Source organism: Pantherophis guttatus, chromosome 7 (genome assembly GCF_059756535.1).
Source record: "Pantherophis guttatus breed Tessera chromosome 7, ASM5975653v1, whole genome shotgun sequence".
NCBI classification, from domain to species: Eukaryota; Metazoa; Chordata; class Lepidosauria; order Squamata; family Colubridae; genus Pantherophis; species Pantherophis guttatus.
The window spans coordinates 32,660,807-32,684,670 of NC_142069.1; the positions used below are offsets into that span (position 1 = coordinate 32,660,807).

Consider the following 23,864-nt stretch of genomic DNA (forward strand, 5'->3'; position numbering starts at 1 on the left):
TCTGGTTCACAAAATCAAAGGTTTATTGGAGATAAAATGAAGAAAAATAAAAAACGGTTGCAAGCGTGGCCTCTTAGACCCTTTCCAAATGGATTGAAGTCAAAGAGCGCAAAAAGCAGTTTTCAAGCTACACATTTTATACTCCTACACAATGCACACCCGCCTAAGAATCCCTTCCAACTCCCCTTTATTCTTCTAAGTCATTCTTCAAGTTGTTTTACACTTTAAAGGGTCATCTTGACATTTTCTGCCTAACAACAACTATCTTATCATGTTTACTTGTACTGATAATGGTCTTGCCCAAGGCGTAGGTTTCTGTCTCCAAGGGAGCTTTTAGCAAGTCATAACACATTGTCTCTACTAATTACAATTTGTGGTCAGTTTCCAACAGTAAGAACATCATAGCTTTTTAATACATTAAACACTTTTATACACTTTTATACAAGAGTAACTTATTACCCATTTCCTTCACTCTTCTACATTATCATTTTGTCTGGGTTGCTGGAATACCTGTTGCATTTTGAAGAGGCCTTCCCAAAGTGAATTAGTGAAAAGATTAAAGTGAAAGGCTGGACTTTTTCTTTTAATAGGCTCACTGGTAAACTAGTGAAAAGTGTATTTTTTTAAAAAAGCAAGATAAAAAAGAGTTCTGCTAATTTCTCCTATTAGCTGAAGTGAAAGTTAGGAAGATTAAACTGTTTTTCCTCCAGCAATCCAATAGTGGATGCCATGGATGGAAGGTGTCAAGTCTCAGAGGAAACAGCATATGTGAACAATCAATGGAAATATATCATCAAAAAGACTTGGCTGGGAGGGATAAAGAATGATGGGCCTGGTAGCTCAGCAGACTAAAAGCATTGTAATTAACACCAGCTGTCTGCAATTACTGTAAGTTCGAATCTCACCAGGCTCAAGGTTGACTCAGCCTTCTATCCTTTCTAAGGTAGGTTAAATGAGGACCCAGTTTGTGGGGGCAATAAACTGACTTTGTATAAATATACAAAAGTATGAAGGCTATTGCTTAACGGATTGTAAGCTGCCCTGAGTCTCCGGAGAAGGGCGGCATATAAATCAAAGAAAAGAAAAAGAAAAAAAAAGAAGGAAGGATGGCAGCAATCAATGGCTATAATTAATAACACCCATGAACACCAAAACTGAAGAACAGATTGAAATCTTGAGAGCAACTTCTTAAGCCAGCTTCATTTATTGAGGGAGACAAGTAGTGTAAAGCTGCCTTGTGCCCTTTGACTAATAAATCTTCTCTACCTGTTTGTTAGGCTTACTGCATAATTCTATGTGCATCTACTTAGAATACCATATATTCCAAAACTTAAAATGTAAAGACTTCTATGTTTGATAATTGTGCAATCATAAAGTTTGGAAATTCTGAAATATTTCCAAAATATCATTAAATGGCAAAAAATACAAATTTGGTTCATTAATCTATTACTAAGGGAAGGTTTATCCAAATTTTTAAAATTTGGTTAATTCTGACATCTATTTTTAAGTATTGCTTAAGAATCTGTTTCAATAAAGCTTGTGGCAGTTAATGTCTGTGTTTTTGCTGGATAATAACTTTGTATAAAAAAGAACACGGCGGGGGGAGGGGGGGCGAAAGCCCTACTAAGCAGGTATATACAAAAGTATGAAGGCTATTGCTTAACGCATTGTAAGCCACCCTGAGTCTCCGGAAAAGGGCGGCATATAAATAAATAAATAAATAAATAAATAAATAAATAAATAAATAAATAAATAAATAAATAATCAATCCACTAAAACTAAAATACAACTTTTCTAAGTTTATGAAATATCAGGACATCAGGACTGTTTCTGAAATTGAAATTAGCCATATTCTTGAAGAAGCAGCTCATACCAACGTGCTAGAACTTTCTAATGACACAATCAGTGCTCTTCGCTCGTTTCTTCTTCAGGTAAGAATTCTGGAAATGAAGAGATAGAATGTAACTTAAAGTGAAGTTAAACAACTGGCTGTGCTTCCTGCTTCTGCATTTCTTGTCAGATTGGTTTCTGTAAGGGCTAACTCTTAAAAAATGTACTTTACTTTAGATATAGTGTGGCCTGCTTATCTGAGCCTCTTTTTTTATCTTTTACTTTCAATAAAATACTTAGTTTGTTTTTCATAGTAATATTGCTGTAAGTACATGTTTGCATTTATTTTATGTATTTAATATCTAATTAAATAAAATCCCCATTCCCTCCCCACTCCAGGGGAAGATTATTGCAAAACCTCCATTCCCACCCCATTCCAGGGGAAGGATACTGCAAAACCTCCATTCCCACCCCACTCTGGGGCCAGCCAGAGGTGGTATTTGCTGGTTCTCCGAACTATTCAAAATTTCCACTACCGATTCTCCAGAACCTGTCAGAACCTGCTAAATTTCACCCCTGAAGTACGGTCTGTTTTGTAATTGAGTATGAGGCCTTGCAGTTTTTTGCCTAATCTACCAAAAAGAGAAATTTCTCATTTCAAAAGAAGGAAAACACATTGAGTCTTTTTGTGCATAGGAAGTTACGTGGAACCCCGCTATATGGCTAAACCTTGGACTGTTTTTGCAATTATAGGCATTGAAGAAGGAGAGCCATGTTAGTCTATAGGCGCAAAAAATCAGGAATTTGGTAGCACCTTTTCTGATTTACATATGTTAAAAGACATACTTTGTGAATTGAAACTCACTTCATTACGTGCAGCAGTTGCAGTCTACAAAAGCTTATTATGCCTTTCAGTAATATTGTCTAGTTGGAAAAAAGTCCTTCAAGACTTTCTGATTTATTGCAATTGTGGTAATCGGAGGAAATTTCAACACTGAAATTCTGTAATTTCTCTTTTTTATGTCAGCTTCAAAAAATAAAGTATGAAGTGGATTCAAGCAAAAAAGCTGTGATCCAATCGTTGTTGGAGAACCTCCCACCCATAAACAGGCCTCAATGGACCCATCAAGGCATGATGTATCTTTTTTCAGAGGATATCTATAGAGATATTAGAGTGAAGTACAGTCTGCTTTGTAGTTGAATGTGAAGCCTTGCAGTTTTCTGCCTAATCTAGCAAGAAGAGAAATAGTTTTATTATCTTGAATTTTTTTTGTGCTTTTGACCTCTTTATCATTTGAAGTGATGTAAAATATCAGCATTAGATATAGATGAATATAGAGGTAGTCCTCAACCTACGACCACATTGAGCTCAACATTTTTGTGGTTAAGCGAATTTTGCTCCATTTTACGACTTTTCTTGCCACAGTTGTTAAATGAATCACTGAAGTTAGTAACACGGTTGTTAAGTGAATCTGGCTTCCCCATTGATTTTTCTTGTCAGAAGGTCACAGATAATCATATGACTCTGGGACACTGCGGTTGTCATAAATATGAACCAGTTGCCAAGTGCCTGAATTTTTATTAAGTGACTGTGAGGATGCTGCAACAGTTATAAGTATGAAAAACGGTCATAGATCACTTTCTTCAGTGCCATTGTAACTTCAAACAATCACTAAATGAACTATTGTAAGCGGAAGATAATCTGTACTTATGCGCGATGTTACATGCAAGATAGTATTTTGCTTATCTATATGCATAGAGTAGTAAAGTTAGGATCCAATTTTAATTTTCTGTGCTGAAAACAGTCTTTGCTTTCAGTGCTAACTTGACAGAGCAAAACCATTCTGTTGATAGAAAAAAATGAGAAAAATGAAAATCAGTTTCTAATTTGTTATGCCTGTCCTTTACTATTTTCCATTGTAACTAGGTAAAACAGAAGGATCTATAAATTCTAAAGTTTATAGTAATATTTATGTCTTAAATTCATACTATTAATTTGGGAGAATTTTATTTTTTAAAAATAAAAGTGATAGTCTGTGATACTTCAACGTGCCATTAACATTAAAGATAGGTTATAATCAAACCAGGGATCACTTTAGTAGTTAATAGTTCTTTTAATAGTGCTTTTAAGCATTTGTATAAAAATTCCTCTCGGGCAAAAAGGGAAAAGTTAACTTGGTAGAAGAAATAGGGGTTTTCTGATCAGATAATAGGTATTAATTCTTAACGAAAAAAACGTATGTCATATTGCTTATTTTGTCATTTCCCCCACTTGTCCATACTGCAGTTGCCTGTGGGGGAGATGTAGTCTGAGACTCCTTATTTAAGCTTTTAGCATTTATTCAAGTAGTTCTGAGTAAACTTACATAGAATTGTAGTTTAAAAGAACAGAACTCAGGCACCAAAGTAGATTTAGAAATTGAAAAAGGGTTCTAGACTATTTGATTTAAAAAATGCATAAATTTTCTCATTAGTGTATAATTCTTCCAACTTGGTTGTTCTTAACTCAAGTTTGACTTCAGATATCTTGGGAATGTGGCAATATCTCCCTCACATATTACAGACTGAAATGAGAAAAAAAATGAACCAACAGAACATAGTATTATAAATTGATAAATCACCTTGCATTTAAATTTTCTTAGCAGTTATAGACATACAGAAAAAATAATGCAGGTTATTTCTTTCCCCGGCAGAAAGATTTAGAAATTTCTTAGATGTTGAAATATAAATTCATAAATAAAAAGATTTAAAATCTGTTTAACATTGTTCTGGAAATGATATAAATAAAATTATACACTTCATTTCAAGGCTATTTTCTATGCTGTTGTTAAGAATTTGGAAGTAGTATATTCTTGTCTAATTCTCTTAAGTGCTTGATCTGTGTAACCTGTGTTATATAGCGTTCATACTCAGTGATTTGTTAATATAGAAGTACTGTTTTTTATAGCTAAACAATCACTTGCAGTTCAAGGATTTTAACAAGGGAAGGGATTTATAAAACTAACAAACTGAAAACAAGGAGTAAGAGTAATAAGGTGTTGGTTATCACCTTTAAAGCGCTCCATGGCATAGGACAGTGTTTCCCAAAGTGTGGTACGCGTACCCCCAGGGGTACGGGAAGAGTTTGGTGGGGGTACGCGTTGCACCGGAGTTTGGTGGGGATCACGTGGGAATATCCACTGCACCGTGCTTAGCTGCACCCACAGAACAAGGAAAGAAATAGGCGCGTATCGCAGTTTTTACACGGGAACTGGGGCAACTCATTATGGCGGGAACTTCTGTGCATCCTTCGCGCAGCTCGGGTTCGGCCATTTTTAAACTGCGGGAACATTAACAGTTGACGTTGAGCCGTGGAGCTGTTTAAACGCCGGAGAATTGCAGTGTTATCTAAGTGTTTCCCAAAGTGTGGTACGCGTACCCCCAGGGGTACCATATGTTTTTTATGAGGGGTACTCAGCGTTACAAAAATTATAGAAGGGGTACACATATGTCAAAAGTTTGGGAAACACTGGCATAGGACCTAGATATCTTCAAGACCGCCTGTAATAAGTGTTGGTTATCACCTTTAAAGTGCTCCATGGCATAGGACCTAGATATCTTCGAGACCGCCTGCTGCTACCGACGGCCTCCCATTGACCTGTGCGCTCCCACAGAGAGGCCTCGGGGTGCCATCAGCCAAACAATGTAGGCTGGTGACCCCCAGGGGGAGGGCCTTCTCTGTGGGGGCACCTACCCTCTGGAACCAGCTGTCCCCAGAGATAAGGAGAATCCAAGATCTCAGTGCCTTCCGCCGTGCCCTTAAAACTTTCTTTTTTCAGCAAGCCGGGCTGTCCTAACACTTTTTTAAAAATATTTTTAATGGTTTTGTCATTGCTTTTAATTATGGGGCCAAATATATATATATCTTTTTAATTGTATTTTAATGTTTGTGGTTTATGTTTTTACTTTGGCTGTACACTGCCCTGAGTCCTCAGGGAGAAGGGCGGTATATAAATTTGATATAAAAAAAATATCTTATCCATATAAGATATTAAAATTTTAAGATGGAAAGGGAGTAAAGTTATTAGCTGAAAGGACAACAAAAAGTCTGTGAAGGGAAAAAAGATCAATACTAGGGCTAGCATATATAGGGTACCACTACTTCAAGAAGTCTGCTCCTAAAGTTTATGTGTCTATTAAAACATTGGCATATTTTCAAGATGTGATGGAAACTTGAAAAAAACAGGCTTCTTAATGAATAGCAGTGTGATACTCTGCTTGCATGATGTCAAAAATTTCCAAATAATTTTTAGAACATGTACAGTATTAGTAAATATTCCCCCATCCATCTCCGTGTTTAACTCAGTTCCTGGTACTACATGGTCATGGCAGTTTTCCTGGCAATAAGTAATATGTTTGTTTGTTTTTTAATTTCCTTCCAGCTTTTTCTAAAATCTTAGCTAGCCTATAGCTCCTGGATTTCTCAGGATCACTAAGTATTGACCAGGTCTGTTCCTGCTTAATATTTTTTTGAATTAAGTCCAAGTTGTCTAAGGTGCCTATTTGCCTTTAATCACTTTCATTCTCATCAGTGTTGGAAGAAATGTCTGGGTTCAGTTCCAAGTGGGGAGAAAGACACTGGAAACATAGATGCTATTTGGAAAGATGGTTTAATGGTGGGCAGGACCACATGGTTTGAGGTCATGGCAAAATGAGCACATGGGAGAGGGAGGGAGAGGGAGAGAGACCCTCTCTTGGACCCCGTCTTAGAGCTTCCTGTTCCTGTGAAAGAAATGTATTCTGATTGGTTGTCAGACTCCCATGGGGCCATGCAGGGGTAACTTTGTAGGTTGATTAAGTCCCAGGCTTGGTTGAATCTTGCTGAGTGATGCAATCTCCCAAGGTGCCATGTGGTGAGTTCTGTTGCTAGATGGGTAGAGGGCTAATCCTATTATGTCCTGAGGGCCATGTCTTAATCCCATCACCCTGGAGCTGAAGGGGGGGGCAGGGAGCTGCTTTGTCTTTAAAATATGTTTCTCCCTTTCTCATCCAAAGAAATATAATATTCTACCTTTCCAACATTTCCTAAAATATTTCATTCTTCTAGGAGTGGGCTGGGTGCTAACTTCCTTCAATAGTATGCAACAAACTATGATTATGTCTAAATGATGATGCACAAATGACAATGTTAGGATAGAAACTGTCCTTATATACTTTTGTCTAATAGGCTAATGAAAGTGTATAAGCTGCACAGTTTGCATCTTGATGTGTGTCTTGGCACTTGTCCCGTGGACACCCAATTTCAACTTTCTGTCTGCAGTAACATGAAAAAAATAACCTGAACAAACCAATAATTTACCCTTAACTCTAGCTCAGTGATTAGTATTTAAACTGATCGTAATTAAATCTTTAGTTCTCTTTTTTTAACAAATATAATTTTTGCATACAAGATGAACTCTGATTACAATATGCCATTTCTGTTATGCAGATCAAATGCTCAGTTTCTTAAGACTGGGGAAAAAATATGGAGTCATCTGTATGATGTATAGTTCACTAGTTTTGAAAGTTGCTCAACCATTCTCCACAATCCAAGAATCAATCAATGTGGTAAATAATTATTACCATTTTATTACTGAGAAAATATGATTAGGCTGGAACAATAGGTGCCATTTAGGTATAGAGAATAACTGCACTTTATAGCATCTCTAGAAATACCTCAAGGTGCAATCTCATGTTATTTTTCTGCATACAAGTCCCAAACCTACATATCTGATCTCCTAATGATTTGTTCTTTCTGCAGTGGAGCTGTGAAATTCAAATCACTAGAAGTAACAGAGAGCATCGCCATCAAGAATATTAATTTGTACTGAAACAGTATTTGACAGCAGGCATGTTTTTTATTAATATTTGTATTCCTCCTCCTTCAGCTACCATATTAACTCTTCACAGTTTAATTCTTTCAAATGCTTCCGGTGTTTTAACGTAAAAGCTTTCGAAAATAGTCTAGTGTGTTTCAATTCACGCTTCTGCTTCTGTAATTCAGAAAAGCACTGTTGGAAGGAAAAAGTCGCCTTTCCCTTTAAGGATTGTTGGAAGGCAGAGCTTTCCCTTCTTAAATTCAAAACTCCCGGCTGGGAGATTACTTCGCCAATGATTGGAGGTCAGCTGCTTGAGAGCAGAATTAGTTTATTGTTTATAGGAAGGCAGGCAAGAAACAAATACAAGCACAGCGTTCTGAGGCTAGCCTGTTTGAACTGTAAGAGTAACCCTTTTTTATATCCTAAAACGTCTTTTGATTTTCTATGTGACCCTTTAAAGTCTTTTGAAATTCTTTTGATTTGGCGTGTGAATCCTTTGATTTGTGTGTGTGATTGTTTTATGGTGTTGAAATCCTTTTTTTGTTTGTGATTGGGTTCTTCCGTCCTGGATCTGGCAAATAAATAATTGTTTTATAGTCCACTCTCTGTTTTTCCCAGCCCTTTGTAGTTGTTCATTCCCTATAATTATTCAGCTTGCTATTTCTGTGTTTTCTCCTTTTTCTCATGTGTTTAAATTACTTTGGCTTGATTTCTTTTCCTTTTTGGGTGTTTGTTTTTCTTTCCTGTGTCCCATACCTGTCTGGATGTTGCAGGCCCCTGTAATTTTGTCCTTCCTTTGTTGTGGAAAATAGGGTGGCTTCAGCTTCTTAATGGCCCATTGATAAAGGTGGGGGCTGAAACTCTGCCTGAGTTTCTGCTTATTTCTTTTAGGGGAATTTCCCTGCTCTTTTAATATTGAATTTCTCATATCTTCCAACAGTGCCTTACAACTGCAAGTCAAAAAACTGCAATTTGAAGGCGCCAACGACTAGTAAAGTTGTGGGGAGAGAAGGCTCCGCCAAAATTACAGGCGGAACTACAATACAGGGGACCCTGGGAAGCTGGTGGAGGAAGTGACGTATTAGTGTAGGGTATGTGGTTTGCTAACAGCAGGGCCAGTCAGCCGAAAAAAAAGCTCCTGGGAAAAGGAAGAGATGTTGCAGCATGACAGTCTCCTCGGAGTAAAGTCCTGCAGTGACGAATGGTTGTTGATTGAGGCAGCTGGTAAGGATTTTTGTTAGGGGTCTAGCAGCGATTGGTTGGATAACGAGCATTTCTCCCGATCTGATGCGGGGAAAATATTCGGGGTATATTGCTGTTGAACTGCAGATTTTGAGAGGTGATCTTGAACTGCAGGGCAAGCGGGAAAATACTTCATAGTTTGCCCAGCGCCGGTTCTCCGCGACTCAAATGCTACAGATAATATTGCACGACAGCGCTGGGGAAAGAGAGGCCTAAATGAGGTGTATTGTGGAGTCTAATGAATCTCTTAGGAGGGACAAGTAGAAGACAGAAGGTCTTCCCTCTCTTCCGCCTGTTGATAGGGTCTCTCTGTTTAATAGACGGTTAAGCAGTTTCGAAGCCCACGTGCCAAAATCCCCATTCTTTTATATTCCTTTCCGTTTTTAATCGTGGACCTAAACTCCCATAATTCAATCGGCATCTTTTAGACTCGCCACTCCACTCTCAGGAAAACAGCAAGACAATTAAATTGCCTGAAGCGGGACTTAGAAAAGCGAAGATTCCACCACGTTAATACAACGACTTTCGAGCCCAGCTTGACTACTGGTGGCTTCACAGACGTGTCAGTGTAGCGATTTTGCCAACAAACTAGATAAAAATTATTTTTTGTTATATGAATATATTTTGTAAGGCAATATAAATAAAATACCTACGCATTTAAATCTGTTCACCTAAAATGCTTGATTGCTTGGAAAAAGCTTTAAGTGCTGTAGTTATTTGCAAGTACAGTCTTTATATTCAGTTGGGAGCCTCCTCTTGAATCTATAAAATTCTCAGACAACTACAGGTGGTCTTCAATTTACCATCACAATTGAGCCCAAAATTTCTGCTGTTAAGTGAGACATTTGTTAAGTGAATTTTGCCCCATTTTACAGCCTTCCTTGCCACAGTTGTTAAGTGAATCAATGCAGTTGATGTTAGTGAATCTGTCTTCTCCATTGATTTTGCTTGTCAAAAGGTTGCAAAAGATCACATGACTTTGGGACACAGTATCGGTTATAAGTATGAACTAGTTGCCAAGCATCTGAATTTTGATCACATGATCATAGGGATGCTACAAAGTGTGAAATGGTCATAAGTCCCTTTTTTCAGTGCCATTGTAACTTTGAAAAGTCAATAAATGAACTATTATAAGTCGAGGACCACCTGTACTGGCATTCACCTTAATTTGTTTTACCACTTTGGGTTTAGCTTCAACATGGGCTGTCTACCTCCACATTGAAATAACATTAACTTTTAGAGGTAATAGAGTGGCTACTATATTGACTTTCTTCTTGAGGATCTATAAGTGTACTATTGAATTCATAGCTTCCCCAACCTTTTGAGGCTCTTGTGTTATTATCATTGACAAATTCTACTTGTCTATCTTATGAAAACCTTCATTGGGTTTTGTGCAGTGATCGATTCTTGTTCCTTCAGCCAAGACTAGATTAAAGATTAGATGTATTGGCAAATGTATTCAGAAAGATAGATTGTGTTGATTTTGTATATCTCTGGTTACCCAAAACATTTTTATTGTTTTTTACTCCCAATGTAATATCCTTAGGAAGTTTTCTCTTTTCCAGTGCTTTGGAAAGTTTATTCCTGCAGCTGTTAAGATATATCTTAGCACATTGTGATTTTTCTCATTTATGTTTTTTGGAAATATACCTAATTGAAGTGTCTTTGGTTTCAGTTTATATTTTATTTTGAGGATTTTTCAAAATAAATTGATGTATTATTTTCCAGTACTTTTCTGAGGTTTTTTCTCTGAGGCAAGTAAAAATGGTTGGAGAAGAGTTCATGGCTAAAATATGGAACTTGTTTATCTATTTTGAGCCCACCTTTATTGTACTTAAAAATAACTCAATGTGGCAAATGTATCTAATACTCCTATTTTCCCCACTACAACAACCCTGTGAGGTGAGTTGGACTGAGAGAAAGTGACTGGTCCAAAGTCACCTACCTGGCTTTTATGCCTAAGGCAGAACTAGAATTCACAGTCTCCTGATTTCTAGCCTGGTACCTTAATACTAGATCAAATTACCTCTTGTTGCTGATATACTTTACTACTATTTACAGATATAATTATAATGAGACCTAACTAGGTTGACTGTGTAGCTATTGTCTGTTATGGGGTGGATATGTTTTTAATGTGAATTATGTAAAACTCTTGTTTCCCTATCACTATCTTTCCAATATAGGATTTTAAGAATGGATTATTTTGTGGCTTGCACATTCCTCTTTACACTGATATTACCAAGAGGTATGACTACTGACACAGAGAAGAAAACCTCAGATTCAGGATTGGAAATCTGTATCCTTCTTCCAGTTTTGGGTCTTGGATTTGAAATTGGCTACCTCCATATTTCATAGATAGACTATGAGCAAGATGGAATTCCCTAGTAAATTGGGACAATTTTGAGGCATCATGTGGAATCCCTCTGGATTCATTAGAGACCCTTTTGAAGGGTCTGCAGTGTTACAGAGTTCCAGGATTGCTATAATCTGCAGTTTGACGAAGAATTATCTGGCCATAACAAAAGAAAACATTAATGTCTTCCTACCCAATGTGTTCCAAAATGAAGACCAAATCAAGTGTGTGCTCATCCATGTGTGTTGGAGCTGCAATTATTTCTGACAATCCCATGGTTGCCATAGAATCCATCAACACTGGAAAATCTATCCCATCCCCCAGTCATGGAGGTTGAAGTCATCCCAAATTGAAAGTCTTGGGAACTCCAATATCAACTTGAGATGAGTTTCAGGTGCTCATGAAGGGCCACTTCTAAACAGCTAGGTCAAGGATCTGAAACCTTAAGCACTCAAAGGGCCATTTGGACACGTTTCCCACAGAAAAGAAAACATCAGGAGCCACAAAACATGGGTGGGCATGGCCAACTCGATGTCACTCACTTCTACCAGTCACATGACCCCCCAGCCACGCCTACTCAGCTGGTCATTAGGGCAGAGAACCAGTTGTTAAAAAACACTGGGAACCACAAAACCCTTTTGACATATCTCTCTCTCCCCTCCCTCCCTTCTCTCTCTCACCCTCTCTCTGTATCTCTCTGTCTCTACCGCAGCCGCTTCTCCATTCCCCACTGTCGCCCTTACCTTCTCAGGCCAGGCGAGGATTGACTGGGAGGGGAGGGCGAGGAACGGGGCCAGCTAGTGGTGGGATCACCTGACAGGGAGCCACATCAGAGGGCCCAAAGAGCTGCATGTGGCTCTGAAGCCACAGGTTACTGAGCTAGGTGGTCAGCACTTTAGCCCATTTCAAAGTGTAGGCACTCACAACCAGTCATTTTTGGAATAACAATAGCACTTAGTGCTTTTACAGTCCTCTCTAAGTGGTTTACAGAGTCAGCATATTGCCCCCAACAATCTGGGTCCTCATTTTACCCACCTCGGAAGGATGGAAGGCTGAGTCAACCTTGAGCCGGTGAGATTTGAACTGCCGAACTGCAGCTAGGATTGCAGTACTGCACTCTAACCACTATGCCACCTTGGCGAAGTGCTCCTTGTCACTTCAAAGTTCTCATGAACAATCAGAAAACTCTGGTTTTGATGTTGTGACTGTAGTAGGATCTAAAATCATCTGACAAATTTCCACCATACCCATTTTTGTACAACCAAGTCTCAGTGATATGTATTGGGTTCATGGGTTGTCTCCCATCTTGTCATAGATGGATGCAATCTTATTCTGCATAGGTCTGGTATTTACCAATAAGATCTAAAGACAGAGGCACCAGTCACCTGAATTTGGGTGACTAGTATATTTCATGTTGGCATTTGTAGATTTCTGTTAAGATATGTGCTTAGATTCTGTAGTTAAAATAAACAGCTTGGTGAAATGTTTATCTTTGAAGAGGTATAATTAAAGGCAAAAAGATAGATTGGAGGATTATACTGTGTATTATGTTGATGAGGCCATAGAACAAAATATGGGACTTCTGTATGATTCGCTTGACCAAGACACAGATAAGAAACTGTTTGAAGTAAAGCGCAAAGACCAAATGAATGCACTGAAGAACCTGATTGAACTCAATGATGTCAACCAGCAGTACAAAATTATAGACATCATGCTCAAGGGTCTTTTCAAGGTAAGCCTTGCTTAACTGATCCCCAGTTTTTTTTTATTATAGAATGTTTCTTGAATACTCCTAAATCAGTATTAGAAAAGCAATGCAAAGTTTAGCCCCCATGTCATTGGCTAATTGGACTTTGAGCTAATTCAACAGGGGGAGGAAGAACATTCACCATCCCACAAAGTAGACTTATGAAAAATTTATCAGCAGCCATTCTGAGTAGTTCTTGTTTATGATTTGGCAGCCAAGTGTTTGGGAAGAAAAGATCATGTCTCTTGGATGAACAGGTAGTCCTCGATCTACAACCACAATTTAGCCCAAAATTTATGTTGCTAAGCAAAGACAGTTGTTAAATGAGTTATCCCCCATGTTATAACCTTTTTTGCCATGGCTGTTAAGTGATTCACTGCATTTGTTAAATTTGTAACACGGTGGTTAAGTGAATCTGGTTTTACCTTTTGACTTTGTCAGAAGGTCACAAAAGATAATCATATGACCTCAGGAGATTGCAACTGTCATAAATACATGCAAGTTGCCAAGCATCCAAATTTTAATCATGTGACCATGGGAATGCTACAATTGTAAGTGTGAAAAAGGGTCATAAGTCACTTTTTTCAGTGCTGTTGTAACTTCAAACGATCGCTAAATAAATGGTTATAATTTCATGGGGAAAGTTTGGAGTTTACAGTAGTTACCTGTGAATGTGATATTTATTTATTTATTTATAATTTTTTATATATCTATATCTATCAGATATATCTATTCATTCACCTGTAAATGTTTTTATCAGCTACCTTTTCATGAGTTTCATCTCCATGGCAAAAGTTAATACAGAAGGACATTTTCAATAGTTATTTTATCAATATATCTTGGCTTCATTCACTTAATACTCTTATGTTCTATGTCCTAGTATGGAGCATCAAGACCTATTTCTTTCTTACTATAAAAATACAGCACCCTGATAAGTTTGGGATAATGATTTTTTGGTCATAGTGGAGGGAACTTTAGTCTTAATGTCCTGGTAAAATGTACACGGTACCTCAGATACCGGGGCAGCCTCTAACCTGGTGCCCTTCAGATATCTTATAATACAAGTTCCATATTTCCTATCCAGAGGGCATTGAATTTGAGCCAGCTGGATAAGTTATTTATTTTATTATTCTGCAAATTATTCTGCCACGGACCTTTCCTAAACTCTCTAGTCTGTTAAAGTTATATAAGCTAGGTATCTTCATCCAATAGATTAGAAGAAAAGATTGTACAAGGGGAATTAAAAAGGGACTTATTGGCACACACACCCTTGCTGGGGCAGAATTGGCATAAATTGACATGAATTTCTATTATGATGTGCAGGTTCTTGAAGACTCACGAGCAGTACTTATAGCAGCAGATGTTTCACCAGATGGACCATTTTCTCATGATGAGAAGATAAAGGATGGTACAAACTTTTTGCTTTCTAATCACAGTTTCTTTGTCTGTCATCTTTTATCCATTAAATGTATAGCTTTGAGTTGTTAAGCAATAAAGTTCTGTCATATTGGCTATTCTTTCTTAGTCACTTCTGTTTTTGTACATTGTTATTTATAATAGTCATAAGATCATTATAAGTTGTGAATAGAGCCACATGCATGATGTATAAAACTTGAAACAGACCAGTCTTATTATTTTACTTTAGTTTGAAGGGAAAATAATATTTTAGGAGATGGCCAATAACAAGATGGATTTAATTTTGGATTTCCTCAATTAAATATCCATTTAATCCCAGATATAGATATAAATAAATAGGTATCTAGGTATTCATACATGTCGGTATTAAAGAAGTTATGTTCTAAGCCAGAGATCAGTGCTCTTTTTCTAAGCATTTAGGTAACATATTTGAATTTCCAAATGCTGCACTTCATTAGTCTGGATTAATGATAGGCCTTTATTTTTATGCTTAATCACTAATATAGATGAGAATCCTTACTCTTCTGTCTTTCCTTTCTTTCCCTTGATAAAGATTAGGAAAAAATGTTTTCTTTTAATTAATACTTAATCCAAAGCAATGGTTCAAGTGTGTTGAATAATTAGATTGTTCCCAAAAACATCAAATTGGTCTGAGTTTTTCATTGTAACTCTTTTTTCTTAGCCTATTCCCATGTGGTGGAGAATACTGCTTTTTTTGGGGATGTAGTCCTACGTTTTCCAAAAATAGTGCATCACTACTTTGATCGCAATTCCAATTGGAACAACCTTATTCGCTGGGGGATCAGCTTCTGCAACCAGACAGGCGTATTTGATCAAGGACCCCACTCACAAGTATTAGGATTGGTAAGGCAGCATGCCTGCTTGGCACCTCCTCTCAGTTTGTTTATCCTTTAGAATTTGGTAGTAATTCATTGAAATTGGGTTAAAGTTTGAGGAAAACAAATATTTGCTTGGAATGTTTCAGGATGTTTTTATAGCAAAAAATTGTGGAGAAACTGCACATAGTTAACTGCTCAGAGTTTCTTCTGATAGATGGGCAGTATATAAGTTTGTTTAATAATAAATAAGTGCTTATATATAGTTCCCCAATATTTCCGGTTTTGCAGATGGGGGGATGGGATGGTTGCACGAAAACAGCCAGCAAGCGCGCGCGCACACATACAGCTCCATTTGTGTGAGCAGCATTCATATATGCCTGCCGCTCACGCAAATGGAGCACGCTTGCATGCATTCACATGCTACTCACACAAGTCAGGATGTGCGTTCTTGCGTGTGCTTGCCAGCCATTTTGGTGGCTGGTTGCAATCCCCTCATAGCCCACAGGTTGGGGACCCATGACTTAGATGACTGGTTTATACAAAAGTTGCATACTTATTACAACAGATAATTTGCTTTTTTTAGTATATACATAGGCATATAGAAATATATTGATACCATCTTAATAGCATATCTGCATGGTCTAGCATCTATTATTTTGGTCTACTGATTTAGCACGTGTGTACTTTCTAAACTGGGAAGTTGAAAAAGCAGTCAGGACAAAGACAGCAATCAACAACTTTGGTATTGTTATGCAAAAAAATATCTTGGATATGTCCATAAAATCACCAGAAATTGAGCTTAGAAGATTGGTAGAAGGAGATTGGTTTTTCCTCTTCACATTGTAATACACGAAGTCTGTTTAAAATTTTTATAATTTGCATAGCTGGTAGCATAGATAGTTGTCAGATTAATAGGTCAACTCAGACGTTTCATGCAAAAGTTGGTATCATGCAGTATGCTTTATTTTGCTGCTTTGAGAGAATTTGCACTTAAAATACCAAATGAGAAAACTAAGAGATGTATTTTTATTTTATTAATTTATTTTATGAATTTGCCCATGGTGACCCTGGGGGATTAACATCACATAAAAACAATTGAAAAAACATTGATGAATTCTGAAGCAGATAATTCCTTAAGGGTGCTTGTAGCCAGGACTAACAGTTGGTGAGAAGGAGGCATAATAATATACTGTAGATGAGAATTATTTTAATATATTTTCTTCCACAGATGGCTCAAGAGCTAGGAATTAGTGAAAGATCTCCAGACTACCAGAATCCCTTTAAAGCAGACAATTCTGAAGTAAGAGTCCATCTTATCTATTATTCCTAACTTTTTTCTCTCTGGTTATTTACAACTTTCTTATGAAGGAAAGAAAGGGGTAGCACTTGCTTAATGGCAGTATTTTTTCTCGACAGCTTTAAATCAGAAATTTTCTCTGTAGTGATCCTATATAGCCAATCAAATGCATGTTTGCTTATATTACCTATAAGTAGCACAGATGATTACCCCCTACAGGTTCTGCTTCAGATATTAGTTTTTCTAAGAGGCAACTGGACTTTCTGATTTTTCTTTGAAGACGTTTCGCTTCTCATCCAAGAAGCTTCTTCAGCTCTGAAAGAAAAACCAGAAAAGAAAGAAAGAAAAAGAAAAGAAAAACCAGAAAGTCCAGTTGCCCCTTGAAAAAGCACCTTTGGGACAACCATGACCTAGACAACTGAGAATCTACATAGGCATTTAGCGATACACTTTGGGATGAACACCCTTTGAATGGTGAGGGAATATGAACGGATTTCCAGGAAAATTGCAGACTGCAGGAACCATTTGCACTTCAGTTTGAGATGCAGACAGGACAGACTCATCCCCAACAACTTGCGCCTCTGAAGGGATACAGAGCAGAAAACATCCTGCAGAAAGCACAGCTCCAACTCTTCAAAAAATTAAGAGCTGAAGAAGCTTTTTGGATGAGAAGTGAAACGTCTTCAAAGAAAAACCAGAAAATCCTGTTGCCTCTTCAAAAAGTACCTTTGGGACAACCATGGCCTGGATGACTGAGAATCTCAATAGACTTTCCCTTTCTTGTACCAATTCCAAATGTTTGGAGCAAAAGTACAGGGAATCTGATGTTTTGCTTAGTAGCTAGCTATTATCTCCTGAAGATCATTGAAATGTTAGAGAAAAAAACTGGTGCAGCTAAAAGGAAGAGAGTTAGCAACCAAAAAAGTGTTATCCATACTTTTGATGCCAGAATCCCTAAACTCATTGTGTTTACTTTTTAGTTTTTTCCTGGTGCTAACACATTCCAGAAGGCTCTTCGGGAGGAAGAGAAACGAAGAAAGAAAGAGGAGAAACGAAAGGAAATTCGTAAGGGGCCTCGCATCTCACGCTCACAGTCTGAGTTGTAATTCTAATGTCATTTGCCCTATCACTGAAACTTTGGGAGTTAAAACATCTGAAAAGCAATGCCCCTTTGTGACCTCAGGAAAATGACAAGCTGTTGAAAGGGCAGGGCTTGGAAGTGACATTCTTTCAACAAGACATTGGTACCTACTAAATACCTAGATAGAGTTTCAGTGCATATTTCCTTATGGGAAGAAAGACTTTTCCAAGTATCTGGAATGTATAGAGTATGTCAGGGACTGTTCTTCATGTGTATTTTTATCTCTCGTGGCTTTGCCAGTTTGTAATGCTAAGAGTTTTAGGAAAATGGGGTAAGAAGAGAGGAAATTAATTCTGTAGTATATGCCATGTCTGCCATTTATGACATGTAATACTATGTATCATTATGCAATCAAAAAAGTAATATATTATTGCTGCAACAGATTTTGTTCCTGGGCAGCAAACAATTTCTTTGAGAAACTTTTGAATTCTGTTAGAGATGCACAAACTTGGAAATATTAATTAGCGATAAAGTACTCTTTGAACACTTTTTCTTTAAATTGTATGAAATGTGACTGGGAGCTGGGATACATCAAAGATGTTCCTTAAAATGTCATCATCATTATAATAATTATAATTCAGAGCCCCTGTAGGTAATATCAAGTTTTATCTGGTTGTCAAGCTTCCTTCGTTTCATAAGGCTGTTAAAGTATTTTCTCCTTAAAGGGAAGAAAAACTTTTGGTTGAGAAGAAAGTCAATAAGGCTGTGCTCCACCAAATAATAACTTTACTTGAACAAGAGAATAAAGTACCAAGATAAAGTGAATCTGTGTGATAATTTCATAATGCAGTATTACTATCACTACATAAATGAAAATTACTGAAAGGCTTACAAAATTCCAGTGTCAGTTTTTAGTTACTAGCTTTGCAAGACTACTTTTGAATTTCATTTGTAGTATTGTATATGTAGATCTAGTTGTAAACCATGTACATTTATCTTTTATTGTCTGGTAATCAATTTTATCTTGATTATTATAAGATACCTATTTGGCCTTAGGTCTAACACTATAAAAAAGCAAAAGCTAACCATACGGCTTTTGTTCTTTTTTTGTTTGTTTTTACCATTATACCACAAAAAATGACCAGCAGTAAGTTTAACATATGGGTAGTGAAATTATGGAAGCATATTTTTGCTACTCCTACTGCCTGTCTGATTGTTTCATAGGAAGAAGTTGCCTTTTTTCTCAACATTTTCAAGCGTTCTATTGTAAACCACCCAGAGAGTGCTATAATACACTATGGGATTGTATATTAGTCTTAAGTGCTATTGCTATTGTTATTCTATGAAGGCTTACACTTGAAGCAGAGTTCAGATTTCACCTTAACTGTTAATTTTACACTAGAAATCAGCTGGTTTGGGGATCAAAATATGATTATTGTTCTTTTCCCAATCTGTAGTTCTTCACTGGTGAGTTAAATTATGGATTTGCACATATCCACACACAATCAAGCTATGTGCATTTGGCACAGAATCATTGCAGTGTTTGGCAGAATGGGTAGTTTTTGTTTAGGACTGAAGTTGAGTGGAAGTAGGAGACCTCTCTGTACATTAAAATAACTGGAATATTATACATCCCACATTTCTGGTGGCATTGCTCTTGGCAGGGGATTTTTTTGTGTAGAAGGAGGGTTTCAGGGGATACTGCATTTTGACAAGGCTGGAAATTTATTTTCTAAACAGAGAACAGGTTTGGGGAAGGATATGTATTTAAATTGGAATTTGACTTTGCTTTTTTTGAATAAAACTAAAGTTTTTTTAAAAAAACCACTTTGACTTCTCATTCTTGTGAGCTATGTCAGTGTGTCACAGGAAGAGGAGAGAGGAATTTATCATTTTTAGGTTAGGTAGTTCTTATATTCAGAAAAGGCTGCTTTAATATTGTTAATTTAGCTGATGAGGTAACAATATTTTTAATCAATTACATCTAGTTTTATAAAAGTTTTTTCTAATTGGCTTTGCAGTTGAAAACTGTTGCCATCGGTAGCCTTGCTAATCATTTTTAATTTAAAAGCCTAAGAGTATAATTCATTCACTGAACTATTAAGTTCGCAAATTGTGGTTGAATCTAAGGCATTGGCAAACTAATATTGAGAGGGCCGTGTCTTCAGATAGTTAGGTACCAAGTCATGTAGGTCTTTAGAAGTACGGATATGTGTCTTGAATCAAATTTAGAATAGCAAGTGCAGCTCCTTCAGAATGAGCATAATGTGATTCCACATGGCTATATCAGTTAAAGTCCATGTAGATACACAACGCTAGATGGAGCTTATGGACCACTTTCAACATATATCACATCATAGTAGTCCAAGCAGGTTTTTTTTTTTTAGCCAGACAATCCCTCAAATAATAATAAATCTAGTACTAGAAGCTGATGCCCAGAGTTACTCACTATTGTTCTATAATACAAGAGGCACTTGTGCTGCATGGACCAAGATTTTGGAATTTTACTGTTCAGGGATATAGACATCCTTTGCAATCTCAATGGTCACAGCTATGAATGTTTTTATTTTTTTAAAAAATGATCTTAAATTGAGATTTGAATTAACATAATTACTTTTGATAGTTTTTCTTTACAGTTCAACAATACATGGACATGATTCAACAATATGAATTACCTGATTATTTTGAGCTACTCTTTGTTGCCTGTATATAACATATGAAAGTATACTTTTTCAGTTTTTCCCTTCCCCTAAATAATAGAATTATGAGGAATTTCAGCCCAATTTCTGGAAGAGCAAAATCTTTTAATTAATTTTTGTGTTATCTTTTGGTATTTCACAAAAATGTAAAATTGGATCCAATTATTTAGGCTGTGTAGTCCAATCCTATGTTCAGTGCAGGGATCGAAATTAAAGCACCCTCAACAAATGGCTGTGATTAAATACATCCAGTGAAAAGCCAATGGTCAATGGATGGTTAGTATCAGACCAGGACCAGGAATACCCAGGTTAAAGTTCATCTTAATTCATGATACATTTTTCCTCCATAGATTTATCCAAACCATTTTTAAAACCATCACCACATCCCATGGAAATGACTTCCACAGATTAATAATGTGCTATATTCATGATTTCCAAACTAATTAATCACAGAATATTCAAAACATTTTAGAATTTTCTCATAGGAACTTGTTCAAGGCCCTGAATTATATTGGTTTCCCTGTACTGTCTTTTTCTAGCTCTGTTATATTCTTTTTCAAGTGTGATGGCCAAAACTATATGTAAGATGGTATTCCGCATGCAGATATATTATAGTTTTGTATAATAAAATTATAATTTAGACAATTTTGTTTTCAATTCTTTTCCAAATGGTTCCTAGCATGAAATATACCATTTCCATGACTTAGTTGACTGAATCAACATTTTCATTTTGCTACCTGTAATGATCCCAACATATATTTTCTTCATTAGATAAAGAGAGTAGATTAGATATGTGAGGTTATATAAAATTTGCAAACTTGGCCACATCACTAACTAACCAACCTGTAATTCAAGAACATGTTTGAAAAACTTTAACACTGGTCCCAATACAAAACCTTGAGAATCTCTATTAATGACTTTTGGTGAGGATTAATTGCAATTTCGTTTGTATTTTGGGGAAATCGCACCACAGTTGAGATTAGCATCAAGAAGCTATTAGCACCAGACAGCTTTTCCCCATGGCTTAACTGCAAAGATGGATGTTTTTGTAATTTGATCACAAGTTGAGCAACCGGGACATGCAGGATTTCTATCTTTGTTTGCAACTGTGATGCAGCCATTATTGGTACTAGAACCCATCAATCCTCATTTCTTCATGATATTTGGATATAATCCTGCCTGAGAGAAGTTTCCTTTTACAACAGTACAGGTAGTCCTTGACTTACAACAGTTCAGTTAGTGACTGTTCAAAGTTACAATGGCACTGAAACAAATGACCTATGAACATTTTTCACACTTTTGAGCGTTGCAGCATCCCCATGGTCACGTGATGAAATTTCAAATTTGGCAACTGACTCATATTTATGATGGTTGCAGTGCCTTGGGGTCATGTGATCAGCTTCTATGACCTGACTAGCAAAATCAGTGGGGAAGACAAATTCACTTAACCATGTTATTAACTTAACAACTGCAGAGATTCACTTAACAGCTGTGGCAATAAAGGTCGTAAAATGGAACAAAATTCACTTAACAAATGTTTCACTTAGCAACAGAAATTTTGTGCTCAGTTATGGTTATAGGTAGAGGACTACCTGTACTTCTTGGTTGTTTTCATGTGAGATGATTATAAATTTAAAAGAAGTATGTTGTGTATACTTAGCAAAAAGCTTAATAAGGAATGATATAAAAATTAAAAACAGTTGAGGAAGATTACTTTAAAAAAAGAATACAAACTGCATTTTAAATATGCTAACTGAATCTCTAATTGACAAACCTGCCATGGGAATGCTATTTCTTTTGTACTAAACATTGTATTTAATTGGCGGGATTTAAAATACAAAAGTTTAAAATAATTTGAAAAGACTGAGTATTAGGCTGTAACTATGGAAACACTGATGTGACATGTGCCTGCAATTACAACTCCCTTCTTCACTAGGAGTGAAGTTTGTGCTTATCATGTGTTTAACATACATTTTCAAATAATGACAACACAAAAAAATAGCAAGAATGGAGGCTAGAAAGGTTTCTCAGAACAACCATTAGAGAAGGATGATAAAGAAGATAAAGTGATTCCTTTAAGATTACTTCAGTTAAAATTTGATGAATTGAGATCCGTCACTTGAAGCCAAATTCGCAATCCTTGAAAAAAAGATAAAGGAAAGGCTTAATAAAATGGAAAATTCTTTAAAACAAATGTCTGGAGATATAAAACAAGTTATTGATAGGATGGAAATTTTGGAGAGTAAATCAAAAGTTAGGGATAAGAAATTTTGGAGAGAGATGAATAATCTGTCTGCTGGAACTTGAAAAGAATTCTCTGTGATTTAGCATTATTTCAGAGAGTTCTGATGAAGCATTGGCATATTTCTTGGACTGGGAAGAGGAGACTACCAAGGCAAAGATTGACAACGTTATTGAATAAATTCGTGTTTTGCAAGAAAGAGAATCGTTCTAGGGGTTGTTTTAGTGCACTTTGAGAGGAAAAAAAGGGATCAAGGTTTGCATCACCATTCCAATAGAAAATTGAAGATTGATAATGCAGATATAATTATCTTAAAAGAAACTGCTTTTAGAAGTTTATGTAAGAGAAAGTCATTCTTTTTATAGTTGATAGATATGAGTTGGAACTCAAACTCCTGGCTATTAAGATTTCTAAACTTGAGATTATACATATTTTCTGACCAAAATTCTGTGAGTTTGATTTTTTAAAAAGTAATTCTACCTCTTTCATATGGCAATTAAATGAAATGATATTTCAAAAAAAATGTTAATTGTGGAAAATTTATAAATTTTATAGAATTTATAATTTATAGAATATTTTGAAAACCACTTAAATAAAGGTACTGATTTAAGAATGGTTTGGGAAACAGCTTTTATTAGAGGTTATTTCATGCAACATAATATTGAATGTAAAAAGAAGATTCAAGGTCTTCTGGCTATTTTGGATGAGTGAAAAAGAAAAGAGGAAGAATGAAAGAACTTGCCAGAAAAGATCAGCATTTCACATCAAATTAAACTTTTACAGCAACAATTATTTATATTAACAGTAAGAGAAATGGAAATAGATGTGAAATATGCTAAGCAAATGATTTTTGAATTTGTGAAGAAACCAGGAAAAGGTTAGCAGACATTAAGAAAAAAGAAAATGATTTTGAAACTTCAAGACAGAGCTACTGTATCAACAGACTATGTGGCAATTCAAAAACTTTTTATCAGTATTCTAACTTGTATGAAGGACATAATATTCCCTTGGAAAAAATATATGATTACTTTAAAAAAAACTTAACAACACTTACAAAGAACCAAAGACAGATACAAAGGGACCTAGAGTAGTACCCCAGTACCCATTGTTAATTTGTTCTGGGAGGGGCGATGAGTCAATGATAATTACCAAACAAATTTTTCCCATAAAGAATAATGTAAGACATAAGGCAGTGACACCGACAAGTTCTTGCTTGTGTGTCAAGATAACATTTTTGGTCAAAATGCATTGAGTACCAGATTTGATGAGTTTTGAAGCAGT

The 23,864-nt window shown here is 36.3% G+C and overlaps 2 protein-coding genes across 11 annotated transcripts in view; both read left to right on the forward strand.

Annotated features, from left to right (window-relative positions):
- The window catches only part of MEI1 (meiotic double-stranded break formation protein 1), a 41,783-nt gene extending 37,152 nt beyond the window's left edge, over positions 1-4,631 (forward strand). For 4 of the 8 annotated variants that reach the window (XM_060694588.2, XM_087873125.1, XM_087873127.1 and 1 more), the window contains exons 29-32: positions 1,800-1,931; positions 2,271-2,411; positions 2,858-2,967; positions 4,353-4,584. In XM_060694588.2, the coding sequence (XP_060550571.2) occupies positions 1,800-1,931; positions 2,271-2,411; positions 2,858-2,967; positions 4,353-4,398 (429 nt within the window). In that variant the 3' untranslated portion in view covers positions 4,399-4,584. Of the gene's footprint in view, positions 1-1,799; positions 1,932-2,270; positions 2,412-2,857; positions 2,968-4,352 lie in introns of those variants that run through there. The other 4 variants (XR_015728720.1, XM_087873126.1, XR_015728719.1 and 1 more) reach the window with 3 other exon arrangements.
- A 1,621-nt stretch (positions 4,632-6,252) lies between these two features.
- Positions 6,253-20,986, forward strand: CCDC134 (coiled-coil domain containing 134). Of its 3 annotated transcripts, XM_087873131.1 has the most exons (8): positions 6,253-6,316; positions 7,610-7,697; positions 11,093-11,205; positions 12,873-12,994; positions 14,333-14,417; positions 15,108-15,289; positions 16,493-16,564; positions 17,542-20,986. In XM_087873131.1, exons 3-8 carry the CDS (start codon positions 11,103-11,105, stop codon positions 17,665-17,667), a joined length of 690 nt encoding a protein of 229 aa, XP_087729257.1. In that variant the 5' UTR covers positions 6,253-6,316; positions 7,610-7,697; positions 11,093-11,102; the 3' UTR covers positions 17,668-20,986. The 3 variants fall into 3 exon arrangements, with proteins under 3 accessions (XP_087729257.1, XP_034259532.1, XP_034259531.1); XM_034403641.3 differs by lacking the exons at positions 6,253-6,316; positions 7,610-7,697 and adding an exon at positions 7,825-8,065; XM_034403640.3 differs by lacking the exons at positions 6,253-6,316; positions 7,610-7,697 and adding an exon at positions 8,752-8,891.
- The last annotated feature ends 2,878 nt before the right edge of the window (positions 20,987-23,864 follow it).

Bases quoted from the DNA above. Each gene is read 5' to 3' on its own strand.
- CCDC134 (XM_087873131.1), top strand. From the start codon at position 11,103: ATGGATTATTTTGTGGCTTGCACATTCCTCTTTACACTGATATTACCA. The intron at 11,206-12,872 runs GTATCCTTCTTC...ACCAAGACACAG, and splicing joins AGATTCAGGATTGGAAATCT to ATAAGAAACTGTTTGAAGTA. The intron at 14,418-15,107 runs GTACAAACTTTT...CTTTTTTCTTAG, and splicing joins TGATGAGAAGATAAAGGATG to CCTATTCCCATGTGGTGGAG.